We start from the raw sequence: 14,623 nt of genomic DNA, 5'->3' as shown, positions 1-14,623 counted from the left end.
AGAACCTGCTTTCCAAAACTTGTAATTTTTTGTGTGTGTGTGTGTGTGTATGTATGTATGTATGTATGTATGTATGTATGTATGCATTATAGTTTTATTGTGATGAGGCAGCACATCTCATTAGAGCTGAATCTGTAAAGGATCCATCCACAGAGTCATATTTTGAATTCTTATTGACCTGAGCACCAATCATTATGGTTACGAGGGCCTAGTTAGGTTTTTCCTCATTCCAGCTATGACTAACATGCATCCAGAAGATCAGTTGTGTACACATTTGGAATGCAAAGAGTTCCCCATAAGTCATTTTTTTCAAATCAAAAGAAGTTGTGGAATCAGCAATGGAAGGGAAAACTGCAAATGTTAAGATTTCTCTTATATTAGCTCTGTACCACATGATTCTCCCTCTCTCTCACCCACACCCACACCCACAGAACCTTAAGTCCTTCCAGCATAACTACACAATGATTTGACACCCTGATACACTCTATCAACTGGCTTTTTTCTAAACAGGTGTGTGCCAAAATGATTTGATTGTGCTCCCATCTTCTCTGTGTGCAATATAATAACACAATGCTACTGATATAAAACACCATGCCATAAACTCTTCTGTAATAATAAAGGATTCTAGTGCCCATTGGAGGAAATCGCTTTAACAAATAAGCAGCAAAGATTTTCACAAATACATTTGCAAATGCATTTAGACAGAGGAGGAGTTCTCGTGCTTCTAAGCTGAGATATAATTATTGTGCAGCGTATTCATAATATGCTGGTACAACTGGATCAATTAATAACAATATTGGATAGATGTAAATTGTTTAGGAGTTTCCCAAAATGCTTTTCATGTTTTCAGTTGGTGTTCTGAATAACAACCTTCTAGGATTGGGCCAGGTTTATACTCCACTTTGTAAAGCCTGAGCCTGAAGAGAAATATTTTCTTAAAAGGATATGATAAGGGGAATGGAGGTAGTGATGGAATTTTCAAACTCAATGAAGAATTACTGAAATGGATGTATATTTGCTTATTTGTATTCAATGCTGGTCTATGACCAAAATAATTTGATTGTTGTTGGGAGACACACACACACACACACACACACACACAAATGTATGCATGCATACATGCTGTAGTGCTGACTTCAAATGAATGGGAGAATCAATACAAGATGAGTTGTTCCCACCTCTCCTCCCAATACAACTATGAGGGAAAAGTTACTAGACAAGATCCATCACGAATTGCCCCCTACAATGTACCATTTGGAACTAACTTAGTTCCAAATGGTACATTAACTCTGCAAAGATGGCTATTCATATCTAGGAAATACTATTTCTATTTTTTCTCAAGCTTGGCGACTTTGTGATGTGTGGACTTCAAGTCTCAGAATTCCCTAGCCACATACTTTAAATTTGCCAAAGTTAATAATAATATACACTAAATAGGCCCAAAGACCACTTCGAGCTTAGATTTAAAGGTAGTTCTTACATTGTGGTGGCCCAGTGGTTAAAATGCAGTATTGCAGGCTAACTCTGCCCACTGCCAGGAGTTTGATCCTGACAGGGCTCATGGTTGACTCAGCTTCCCAGGTTGGTAAAATGAGGACCCAGATTGTTGGCAGTAATATGCTGATATTGTAAACCACTCAGAGAGTGCTGTAAAGCATTGTAGGATGGCATCTACTGTAAGGAGCCTTGGTAGTACAGTGGTTTAATGCATCCTGTTATTAACACAGCTGCCTGCAATTTCTGCAGGTTCGAATCTTACCAGGCTCAAGGTTGACTCAGCCTTCCATCCTTTCTAAGGTAGGTTAAATGAGGACCCAGTTTGTGGGGGCAATAAGCTGACTTTGTATAAATACACAAAAGTATGAAGGCTATTGCTTAACGCATTGTAAGCCGCCCTGAGTCTCCGGAGAAGGGCGGCATATAAATCAAATTAAAAAAAAAAAAAGTGCTATTGCTAAGTGCTCTTGCTATCATAAAGGCAGACATGTAAGAATTGCCTTTAAATCTGACCTAAAAGTGATCTTTGTGCCTCTTTAATGTATTAATAGTATGTGCTATAATTCTATATATTGCTTATATATAGAAATATATACATTAATAAATGGCAATTCCTCACATGAACCAAAGAAGAATGCCAAGTCCAGAATATTAATAGTTTATATTGCCAGTCACTTAAAAGGATTCATGACATAGATGGCAAAACACAAGCTTAATCCAAAGGCCTCCCTTGGCTCAGCTATAAAATTGATTTTGAACTAAAAAGGTTATTGAATTTTCTGTTTCTAGAATTTGACTTGTGAGAATGTTTTTGTGTTCACGTTATAATACTTTTGACTTTCCTTTCATTTTTGCTAGAAAAGCAATATTTCCAATTTATTACAGAGAATTTCATGGGAGATCCCCTATAGGCACTCTTTCTCTCTTTCTTTTGGAAGTGTATCCATTGCCTGAACCGCGAAATGGATGGCAAAAAAAAAATTGACCAATCAATCAATCAATCTTCCTATAATGTTTCAGAAGATTTGGCTACTTGGTTCAATTTAGTTTCCAACTATACGATTCTCCATCAGAAACTGTCATATACTGAGATGGCACCATGTACACAAAACCAGTTTTGAAGCACTGATGTCATTCTTAAACCAGACAATATTTTGAAATGTTGACCATTTTAATTTTGAAAACAAAAAGAGACTGATCAATATTCTGAAATAGCCATCTTGCAAGTTTTATTTGGGAATGGAAAAAAGCACCTTGTAGTTCCTGAAAATCAGCAATGTGGTATCTTAAATATTCTTTTTATATAAAAAAAAGCCCTTCAAGTTCTTCATACGCAAGTTTTTACGTGTTCTGTAGCAGTTTTAGCACCAGACATGGTTCAATGCAGGGGTGAAATCTACTTACCTTCCCTACCGGTTTGAAAGTGCATGCACCCTGCGCACGCTCGCTTCGTTCACCCGTGCACGTCACATGCACGCGTGGACCCTCTGCGCATGCACAAACTCTTCTGTGCATGCACAGAGGAAATAAAACAGGTTACTTCCTGGTTAAAACCAGGAAGTAACGATGACTGGGTGGGTGGGCGGAGCCTCGCGCTGCTGTCGCTAACGGTTCTCTGAACCACCCACCGCCATCGCTACCGGTTCAGCTGAACCGGTCCAAACCGGTAGCATTTCACCCCTGGTTCAATGTTTTGATACAATGTTTATTCCAGATAACTAAAGCCTTCAGTATATTATCCCAAATATTCCAGGTTTCAACCCCCGCTGTAGAAAAAAAATTCTATGTGACAGGAACCCAGCGATACAATTTTATTATTTCTTCCCCTGATTAGAAAAGAGAATTAAAAAAAAACAGGCCTAGCTCAAAGCACTACCTCTTTCAGGAGAAATGTTTGGTTTGAAGAGAAACTGAAAATACCACAGAAACTCTGTGAATATATGCATTCATTCTGTTAAAGGTTCATTTCAAAGAGAGAAACAGAAAGGGGAAAAAAATGAGATGTGAAATCTTTCCCCCTCAGTTTTTCCCTCCTTAAAGCTGCTTTGTATGCATAGTCAGAGATAAATCCAGACAGCCAATATCTTCCTGAAAGCAGATTTGTTTAGGACAGGGGTCTCTAAACTTGGCAACTTTAAGACTTCTGGACTTTAACTCCCAGAATTCCTCAGCCAGCTTTGCTTTGCTGGCTGAGGAATTCTGGGAATTGAAGTCCACAAGTCTTAAAGTTGCCAAGTTTGGAGACCCCTGGTTTAGGAGAACTTGACTTACACTCAAAACCTAGCTCTGAGACACTGCTTGATTCAAGGTAGCCCATGAACTAGTTCAGGGATGCATTTAATTTCTGAATAGAACAGAAAATAATTAATGTGTTCTATGTTTCTGCAACTTAGGGCTTCTAATACTGTAACGCTGTTAGCTTCGGTGCCTGGGTCCCAGCTATTGGACTGGACCTTTCTTTCTGGCATTATTAAAGTCAATTCTAGATCTCCTGGCTGCTAATGCCTCTAAATCATTACCTACGCTTAAGAGTTTCCAATGATAGAAGAAATGAGTGATTGCTAATTGCAACGGAGTTCATGCAACGGCACATATCTGAGACAGGGGCCTTGGCTAACGTTAACACCATCTAGCTGATTTGAGCTCTTTTGATATGATTATAGCTAACAGCCTCGACTGCGGTGAGACGAAGCTGTTGCTTCCCATTTGTCCTCCCTCCCCTCCTTCTCTTTGTGCACCGAATCTTATTGAATCTTATTTAGCTGCATACCTGTACAACGCTGCTGTAATCGGGAATGTCTTCTGGCACAGTAGCTTCGTAACTGCTCTGGAGAAAGATGGGTCGGTTGTCATTAACATCCAGCACTGTGATGTGAACAGTTGCAGTGCCAGTCCTTCTTTTCCCTGTTGGGCCATTATCTGTGAGAACAAAAACACAGGGTCTGGGTCATCTCCTAACGTTCAGAAGAAAAGTTTTGCCGGTTCCACCGACTGCGTAATGATCAATCATGGGAAATTCTAAAGAAAATAAGGGTGAAATGCTTCGTACCTTTCTGCCTACCATCTTCATTTAAAATAATGTCTGAGCCATTACTTTCTCAGAGTTGTCAAGAGTCCTAGCAATGAACCTTTCTAGGTAGGTAGATACTTACTTGGGATTGGACTGAACTTTTATGTCTACAACAGTGTTTCTCCATCTTGGCAACTTTATGACGTGAGGACATCAACATCACATCTTAACGGTTCCCAAGGTTGAGAAAAAACACTGGTCTATGAACTCCAGGAAAGCTTTAAGTCTGGTTGGAATGTCAGTGAGCAACAATAATACCAGGGATAGAGAACAAAGATAACACAGGATGAAGATGGTATCTAATAAACATTGCAGCTCTTGTTTAACTTGTATTAGATTATATTTGAAGTACTGTTGTTCAATTACTTCTAATTCCTCTTAATCTAAGAGGCATCATTAGACCAGGTTTGATATTGTACAATGCAATAACCACTTCTTTGAGTTCTTATAAACTAATGCTTGTGTCATCAAGACATGGTTTCTGGCAACTTGTTAGCCTTTTTTTTTTTCAACTGTTTCTGATTTTTGGAATGCAAGATCTCTGTTTTATCACGATTTTGGTTACGTTTTTATATCTTACTTGATGGAAGACATTTTACATTTTGTGCAGTACACTTTATAAGCCACTGAATGTCCTTGCCACATGTTTATTGTATAACAATCTGGTGCTCAAGAAGGGTAAACATTGTTGAATGAATTTTCCCCTGCAAAAATTACTGCATTCTGAATTTTATAAAATATTTCATAAATATGTGTTATCCTATATCATCTACCTATCCCAGCACAGACATTAAAATAAATGCTTAATTCTTATGATTGTCATTCCCCCCCCCCCCCCAACTAATCTACATTCAAACTTAGTGTGTGGCAGGAGTTCACTTATATTTCAGCCCACAATATGCTAAAGAATACAAGTCCATAAAACAGAAACTACACCTTGTAAAAATCCACAAAGGACCTGTCCAATGGCAAAAAAATATTGGTCAAAGATAAAAAGGTGGTTAGAAGAGATGACAGCACAACAAATAGATCTAAAACCAGAACTATTCTTATTAGGTATACTACCTGGGAAATACAATAAAAGAATCACATACTTAATGTTATAAGTAATAACAGCAGCTAGAATCACATATGCACAAAATTGGAAAAATGAAAGATGAAAAGGTAATAAAGAAAATATTAGAATGTGCCTAATTGGACAGGTTAACGATGGAACTTAGAGATAAAGAGGAATCTGAGTATTACTCAACATGGGACTTATTGTACAAATGATTAGATAACAGGTGCAGAGATTAGTAACTTAATAATGAAAGAAGATCAATAAAATAGAAATAGATAGTTATATAGATATATATATTAGAATATATACCATAAGCAATAGTACTATCGGACTGTATGTGATTATAGATTAAAACATATAGAGTGATAAATGTATAGAGTATTATGGTACAACTATGAAAATAATGGTTATAACTATGACGTACAACATTTTGTATTTAAAAGAAACTATTGTATGACTACGAGAATAATGGTTACACTTACTATCTATACTTAAAAAGGACTTGATACAGCCAGTACACTGTCGTTGCAAAAACTGGAAATGTGATGTATAATAAAGTAAAATGTATAATAAAAATATTTTTTTTTTAAAAAGTAGAAGTCCACAAAGAGGTTCCTTTCCAGAAGAATAGATAAAAATTCATGGCTCATCCAGGATAAGATCAGTAAAAGCCAATTTTTCGCTTTCTGAAAACTTCAGGCGGGAAAACTATACTATAAATTTGCAAATTAGGTCCTTTAGACAAATTCCTTACCCCAAAAGCTGAAATATGAATTCTTAAGAGAAGGATGAAGAATAGACATGCTTACCAATGGCTTCTAGGATAAGGCTGTAGAATGGCATGGTTTCTCTGTCCAGGTTGACAACCGTTCTAACTATACCATCTCTAAAGCCAACACTGAATTTTCCATCCTGGTTCCCACCTGCAAGGAAAAACAGAAAGAAGAAAAGGATGACATATTTAGATCTACAGAAGCATACATCCATATGCATTTTATTTGGAATTATGAACTGTGGAACTAAGAAACTGAGATATTGACATGCAACAGGGTTTCTCCATGCGTATGCTTACAACTGTAGGATTGACACTGTCACCGCCTATAAATAGGACTGAAAAATATCCAGGATTGGTGCCCTCAACCAACTTCATGTGAGTTGGCTTCAGTTTTCAAATTTTCAGCCTTCTGTCTTTCTGCCCTACAGCCTGTCCTTTGCAACAAGAAAATTGTTCTGAAGCATTCTGCAATATCTACCCTTGTGAATAAAATTATGAAATATTTGCCTAAGAAATACAAAGTCATTTAATGGTGAATTATGTGGAAAAATAAAATGAACTCCCAAACCATTTTCAAGCTAATACTAATAGGTACATGATATGGGAAGAAAATTCAGCCTGTAAGCTAACTTCTATAGCCTAAATTAGGAGGAATCTCATTTTAAATAATGGATCTCAAAATGAATTGTTTTAGTTAGACAGAAGTAAAACTGCAGATTTATTGTATTAAACAAATTTAAATTGTCACGGGTCAGGAACTGTCATGGAAATTACATTCTATTGAAATCAAATCATAGACTCATTTAATCCACGAGTACGGATATTAATTCTAATTCACAGGAGGAATTTCTGAAGCCTTCCTGGAAAAGCTATAGACCAAATCTGGGTATTGCAGATGCTCTATCTCGTGCCTTTTCCCCTTTTCATCCAAATTAACCCTCTTGATCCCTGAAATTACACAATAAGTGAAAAATGTGACAAAAATTCTAAGTGTCATTTGGGGGTCTGGGCAGTAGAGGGCAAAACCAGACAATATTTCAAGACTTTGGAAAACAGTACATTTATCATTTCAGAGTTCTATTGTAAAATCCCATCGACCATGCAAGCAGAGATAGTCCACCTTACAGCGAGAACCAACTAAAGAATATTTATTCAATTAAAAGTATGTATTTTTATGTCTCGCTGATTTAAACAAAAGAGAGGTGACAGACGAAGCCAACTTTTGATCACCAAGGAGCCACGTCCAAATACTCCTTTGGTGTCAAGCACCAGCCGATTCTTCAAAGGTTTAGTAACTATTTTCTGCTGTTCAAGAATGGTGGGAACAAGCTGGGATTATCAATTAACATTGCAGGTGGCAACTTTAGTTTGGGGGATCAAATTTGGGCAGAGTAGAACTACATTCTTAAATCTCTTCCACAAAAAGCACTGGGGCTTAAAACTTCTTTTAGAGTATGTCATATTAAATGTGAAACAAATAATTTTAATGTACATTATGCAGTATGCGGAATAGATAAGATCTTTGCAGAAAGTGGTTTCACTTAATAGCTCAGATCCTATAACACCTGAGTTATTATTCTAAATGGCATTATAAAATTACAAATTAAAATATAGGCACAAGATGAAATTGGGCACAGTTGATAGAAAAACTCCTTTATTATTATTATTCACTATCCAAAAGGTTAAGAGGCTGTGCATCTTTCAGAGAGATGCAGTGTGTTGCATTCTTTTTTTTAAAGAAAAATATTTTAAAATTTTTAAAATGTAGAAAGTATCATGGCCAACCAAAACTATTTCATACATTCTGCAATGGGAATCACGTAAATCTGAAAGAAAGAAAAAAACAACCCAGGCCTAAAATCAAACGTGATCTTCTGTAAGAATGCATGTTTATAATGGAACTTTAGGTCTTTTCAGCGTGTACATCTGAATTTAACATACCTGGCTACACTTGAACAAACACCGCAAATGGATTCAGCCACAATGCCTTTTTTCAAACTGTCATATTCACATTCAGCAGACATAAGGCAGCTGATGACTCTTTCAGTCTGATGAGGCATAGATAATTCTCAGGAGCAAACAACCCAAAACAGTTCTGCTATCATTTGCAAAACATTATAGGAAAATGTATGCAAATCTCCATGCAAATTAGCCTTGGAAATGGCAGGATGAAAGCCTCCCCTCGCTGAGAGAGATTTACTTCCCCTACTGCTTTGCACCGATGCTCTCACAGTTCTGGTGGGTAAGGAAACAGACCATTGTCCACAGAAGATGTTGTCTCCGCTGTCATGTTACAAGAGAGGAGATGGATTGGCAGAAGCTCCACTTTTGCACGAAAAGAATCAGTGGATGGTTCTCTTGGAAAGAAATGAAGGCATGTATCTGGAGGGGGAATATGTCCCTACAATCAACTCCCTTTGCATGGCCTGTTAAGAGGGGACTGTATAATTTCATACATCTCTCTCTTTAACTGAATGTGTGTTTTCCTGTTTACATTCTTTTTTCCCGTCTTGGATCTTTGTAAACCTAATAAACATTTTTAAAACAGACTGAATAACTTGTCAGCATCACACTCCAAACCTTTGGGAGGTGGCCAGAAATAAATCTGAAAGAAAAATAGCAACGAAGGCAGAACTATTATTGTGGCTTCTTATTATTGTGCCACCGATGAACCAGGGGGCTTCTAAACCCTGAAAATGGGGGAAGCTCATACCTGTGATGAAATAACTAAGTTCAGCATTAAGGCCCATATCGGTGTCAGTACAATTCAGACGGACCACTTTGAAGTCACGTGGCACATTTTCCAGAAGCGACACATTGTAGACAGCTGGGAAGAAGGTAGGGTTTTCATCGTTCACATCTAAAACTATAAGAGAAAATTGGATCAAACTTCATTCTGGGGAACAATAAAAGCATTATTTGGACTTCCTTAAAGAACCTACAAACAACCATACAGTCAGGGGTGGGATTCAGCCGGTTCGGGTGAATCGGATGCTAATTTTAAATCTGGTTCACCGAATCGATAGTTGCAAGGACTGGCTGGCCCCGCCCACCTTGCCCCTCCCAGGAGTCTCTTATGCAGCCTGTTTTGGATGCCAGGTAAGTGCAGGGCCCGCCTGGAGGCTCTGAGAGAGCGAAAAACGGGTCTATCGGAAGTCCAGAAATGGGCCCGTTTCCAGCCTCTGGAGGGCCTCTGGAGCCTGAGGGAGGCCGTTTTCGCCTTCCCAGAGGCTCAAGGAAAGCCTCTGGAGCCTGGGGAGGGCGAAAAATGGGCCTACTGGAAGTACTGGACATCCAGAAATGGGCCCGTTTCTGGCCTCTGGAGGGCCTCCGGAGCCCAGGGGAGGCAGTTTTCGCCCTCCCAGAGGCTTGAGGAAAGCGAAAAAGCCCCCCCCTCCATGGTGCAGGGGGCCGAGTAGGCCATGCCCACCCAGCAACCAGGCAGAGAACCGGTTGCTAACATTTTTTAATCCCACCCCTGCCAGTAATTACTGCCGGTTACTTTATTAGGTAGGTATGTCTTTATTATTTATTTATGGTAAAAGACCAGGAAATTGGCTCCAACAACATATAAAAACAAGCTAAATTAAAGGAAGGACAGATGTATTGACTTATAGCTCCCAAAATTCCCCAGGTAGCACACATCTTAAAGTTGCTAGGTTTGAAAAACACTCAGCTAGAGAGTTGAAAGGTAAAAGAAGAGGGAATGTACTGAGATAGATTGCAGTCTTTTAGGCCATTAAACTGTTTGGCTGCACTAGAATTTCTGGAGTGTGAGAATTTGAGCTAGAGAGAAATGAGAAGTAAGTTGGAAAAAATACAGTGATAACACAGGAAAACATAATAAACATTTATGTTTATATTAGTAATATTAATTCAGATGGAAAATGATATACTGTATATGACTATAATATGATATATGATATATATTATTCCAGATGTTGGAGACAGTTTGGTGTAGTGGTTTTGATGCTGGACTAGGAAATGGGAGACTAAGTCCATCCTTAAGCATAGAAGTTGGCTGGGTAAGTTTGGGCCAGTTACTCTCTCTCAGCCCAACCCATAATTCAAGGTGATTACCCTGGGGAAAATAGAAAGAGGAAACATTATATATACTACCTTGAGTTGCAAAAAACAAAGGAAAGATGGAAATTTAATCCATCAATACAAAGAATTTCTTCCTTTCTGGAATGGTCTGGAGCAGAGATCTTCAAACTTGGCAGCTTTAAGACTTGTAGACTTTAAGACTTGTGGACTTCAACTCCCAGAATTCTCCAGCCAGCTATGCATAGCTGGCTGGAGAATTCTGGGAGTTGAAGTCCACAAGTCTTAAAGCTGCCAAGTTTGAAGACCTCTGGTCCGGAGCAACTTCATGCCAACATTTATATTGGTGTTTCTCAACTTAAGCAATTTTAAAATATGTGGACTTCAGCTTCCAGAATTCCCCAACCAGCATGAGGTCCACATATCTTACAAGTTGCCATGTTTGTGAAACGCTGAATTGTATGATTTTGTTATTCATATCCAGACTAACTCAGGACACAGGGCACATTTCGTTTCTCCAAGTCTGGCCTTATTTGAGCCAACTGAGAAAGACACCAACCCACAGATGATGCTCTACCAACCCAACTATTGCACAGAACATGATTTAGAGCTATTAAAACAAGAAAGAAATCCCTGTGCAAGCTTTGGGGAACCACCCTCCCCACTCACTCATGCATACTTAAAATATAATATAGTAGTGATATTGAGCCAGCCTTCAAAGTGTTTCAGTCCATCAATCACCTCTGACTGTGAGGGTGCTAGTAGAACTTTTGGATGGTTCCCCTGCATCGCTTGCTACTACCCTTAAGTAGTATTCAGCAATTCTTTCCCTGTCTAGAATAGTGGTGGAGTTGATAAGACCGGTCTTGCTGTTGATGACAAAGTCCATCCTGGGCATGCCCACCTGCATGCGATATGTCACTTGGCCATTCAAGTCCTTGTCAAGGTCTATGGCCACCACCTAGGACACAAAGCACAAGACTTTGAGGAACTCATCCCGATGAGAGAGAAAACCAGTTTTTTTTTTAAAAAAAATTCTCAGCAGAGTTAGCAATTTATTTTCCTGAGATACAGATAGCAGTTCTCAATATTTTTCTTTATGGAATCACTACACCAGCGGTGAATATTCTTTTGTGAAGAATATCATCATGGAAACCAGCTGTTTCAAATACAGTGGTACCTTGGAACTCATCATTAATTGGTTCCAGGAGATGTGACCAGTAGTAAAAATGACAAGTACCAATCAAACCATGTGATTTACCATGTGACCCTTTGGTTAAGCTGAGGAGAACTTTCTGCTTGTCCCTTTTACTATGTCAATGGCCTTCCCAGCTTCCCAGCATGGCCGACTTTCCATCCACCCTCTGCGACCATCCTCCACTTCCTTTTGCAGCAACCTTTCCAGCATGGCCGACTTCCTAACCATTTTGGCCATCCCCCTCTTCCTATCACAGCACATCCAGTATCAAACAAACAATGAGTACTGGGACAACATTTCCACATCACAGTGAGTCTAGTACCAAATTCGATGAGCTTTGAAGCAGTTGAGTACCAAGGTATCACTGTATGCTTAATGTAAACTTGGCCAACAAGAGTGAACCTTATCTGCCACTAGATATAACATTCACTGCTATTTTTAATAATTTGTCAGGCTAATTCACAGTATATTTACTTGCATTAAGCATAACAGTGATACTATTAAATTATTTTTATCTTTTCCCATCCATTCCTATCATAGTCAAATTTTGCATTACAAATCTTAATACAATGTTCAGATAGCAGGTTGGGAGGTTTCTGTGGTGGGATTCAGACGGTTCGGCCCAGTTCAGGCGAACTGGTAGTTAAATTGCTGGATGGGCCCTCCCCTCCCAGGAGTCCCCCCGCACCCCATTTTGGCTCCCAGGTAAGCGCAGGGAGGCCTACTATGCCCAAAATGGGATGTGGGGGGAGCCTCCCCGCAGCCTGTTTTCATTCCCAGGAGGCTACAGAGAGGCCTACTAGGCCCAAAACGGGGTGCAGGGTGGCGGTGCGTGTCCCTCCGGGCCCGTTTTTGCTCCCAAGGGGGTGCAGGAGGCCGAGTGCTGCCTGTCACACCTCCTGGCCACGCCCACCATGGCCACGCCCACCCAGCCGGTCATTAGGGCAGAGAATCGGTTGTTAAATTATTTGAATCCCACCACTGAGAGGCATCCTGAGTGGCTTTTATAGATTACTACTGACATTTAAATCTCTTGCTTATTTTTAAATATAGGAAATAAATTTAAGTAGAAAGTTAGACAATAATAAAAGACACAATTAAGATTTGTAATTCAACTATGATAGGAAAAGGGATATTATCCAAAGGGAGGAAATGACAAAATAAACATGAAATGCTGGCAGTGCTGGCTCCTGACATTTTATCAGATTTTCTTGAATAAAGTTGAGAAATCTATACTTCCTCTGGAGCCGGGACTAATTCCCTTTTTGGCTGAATGTGGATAAATGAGGGCTCAGCCTGCTCTCCGAGGATTTCTCAACCTTGGCAACTTTAAGGTGTGCGAAGGTAAACTCCCAGCATGCCGACAGGGAATTCTGGGAGTTGTAGTCCACACACCTTACAATTGTTAAGGTTCAGAAACACTGGGCTGTCCAACTGCTGTTTCATCATTATCTTTAACTCTTCCCAACGTCTTCCTGGTCTCACCATACAAAATGGGAAGATAATATCAACAGAAACAGCATTTGATCACTTAATTCTGAAAGGGAAGGGATGCCTTTTGTAGAAAGCTGTACGGGTAATCCTCGACTTACAACTATTTGTTTAACGACCGTTGGAAGTGACACTGAAAAAAGTGACACGTGACTGTAGCAGTCATGCAGTCACGTGATAAAAATTCAGGCCCTTGGCAACCATCATGGATATATGACAGTTGTGGTTCCCAAGATCGCGTGATTGCCATTTGCGACTTTCCCACCAAGCAAAATCAGTGTGGGAAGCTGGATTCACTTAAGGACCATGGCAATTTGCTTAATGACCATGGCAAAAAGGTTGTAAAATCGGACACGACTCACTTAACGACCACCTTGCTTAACAATGGAAATTCTGATCCCGATTGTGGTTATAAGTTGAGGGCTACTGTAATCAAACTGCTGAGAAGAAAACGCCATGAGTCATTCCCACCACTAATCCAATTTTAACGTAGATTGAACTATGTTCTTTGTTCTTCAGTCTTTTAGTTATCATTTACTTAAGGTGAAAAATAAGACTCACCTGGAAGACAGATGACCCTGTTGGAAGACCCTCAGGAATCTCGGTGATAAAAGGCAAGTTCTGGAAGGTAGGATCATTGTCATTAAGGTCCAGCAAGTTTACAAACACAGTGGCACTGCTTGTGGCCCGTAATGGTGGCCTCCCACCTGCAGGGGTCAGAAAAGTCACAAGTTCAATCCCACCAGCATCTTTTCCATTGAAACCTGTTAAAGAGACTTTCTAGGACATCGTCATGGCGAACCATCTTAAAATGAGGTGGAAATCTTCAAGGATTAGTCTTGAGAAATGTCAAAAAAACAATTACACTAGCAGAATTTAGAAAGTAGCACTTTTAAAGAAATATCCATTTCAAAACCCTGTAATATCTGAAAGAAAAGCCGAAGTTTTATCAACAATATACAATATACACCAATATGGAAATGAATCCTAGCAAAAAACATAACGAAGCAACTAATATAACTTAAAGAAACATACGGTCAGTGACGGAGACCACAATCTTCCTCATGAGCTCAGCTTCTTGGGGGTTTGGATTTTCTCTGTCCAACACAACCCCTGTTGTCCGAATCTTCCCCGTGGTGCTGTTAAGACTGTAAAACTTATTTGGTGGTCTGATGCTGTAGACAAGGGAACCATTTTCTGCAAGGTCTGGATCAAAAGCTACCACCTACAGAAATCAGAAAGCCGTGCTTTATAGGCGTATGCAGACATTTTAAACAACCTTTTTTGTTTTTTGAGCATTTATGCAGGCTATAAGAAGAAGCATGACATTGAAATGCTTAGGATACAAGCATCACTTGCAATCTGGTTGAAAAAATAAGTCCATGCATCGTTTGCATTGCAACAGCAATCATAATACCTTAGCATCAGTAATATACTCTGTAATATAATATATGAACTGCAACTGTAAAACTCAAGTCTACCACTAGA

General features: G+C 39.3%; 1 protein-coding gene across 1 annotated transcript in view; it reads right to left on the bottom strand.

The window, feature by feature from the left end:
* CDH23 (cadherin related 23) overlaps nt 1-14,623 on the bottom strand; it is a 635,835-nt gene that overhangs the window by 167,682 nt on the left and 453,530 nt on the right. Inside the window, exons 22-27 of the mRNA XM_087872188.1 lie at nt 14,171-14,360; nt 13,697-13,842; nt 11,188-11,407; nt 9,116-9,268; nt 6,437-6,550; nt 4,268-4,416 (exon numbers count right to left, since the gene is read on the bottom strand). Of these exons, the coding sequence (XP_087728314.1) occupies nt 4,268-4,416; nt 6,437-6,550; nt 9,116-9,268; nt 11,188-11,407; nt 13,697-13,842; nt 14,171-14,360 (972 nt within the window). The remainder of the gene's footprint in view (nt 1-4,267; nt 4,417-6,436; nt 6,551-9,115; nt 9,269-11,187; nt 11,408-13,696; nt 13,843-14,170; nt 14,361-14,623) is intronic.

This window comes from Pantherophis guttatus, chromosome 6, assembly GCF_059756535.1.
Source record: "Pantherophis guttatus breed Tessera chromosome 6, ASM5975653v1, whole genome shotgun sequence".
NCBI lineage: Eukaryota > Metazoa > Chordata > Lepidosauria > Squamata > Colubridae > Pantherophis > Pantherophis guttatus.
The sequence above is the reverse complement of the archived record's forward strand: the minus strand, read 5'-3'. Positions and strand labels throughout refer to the sequence as shown.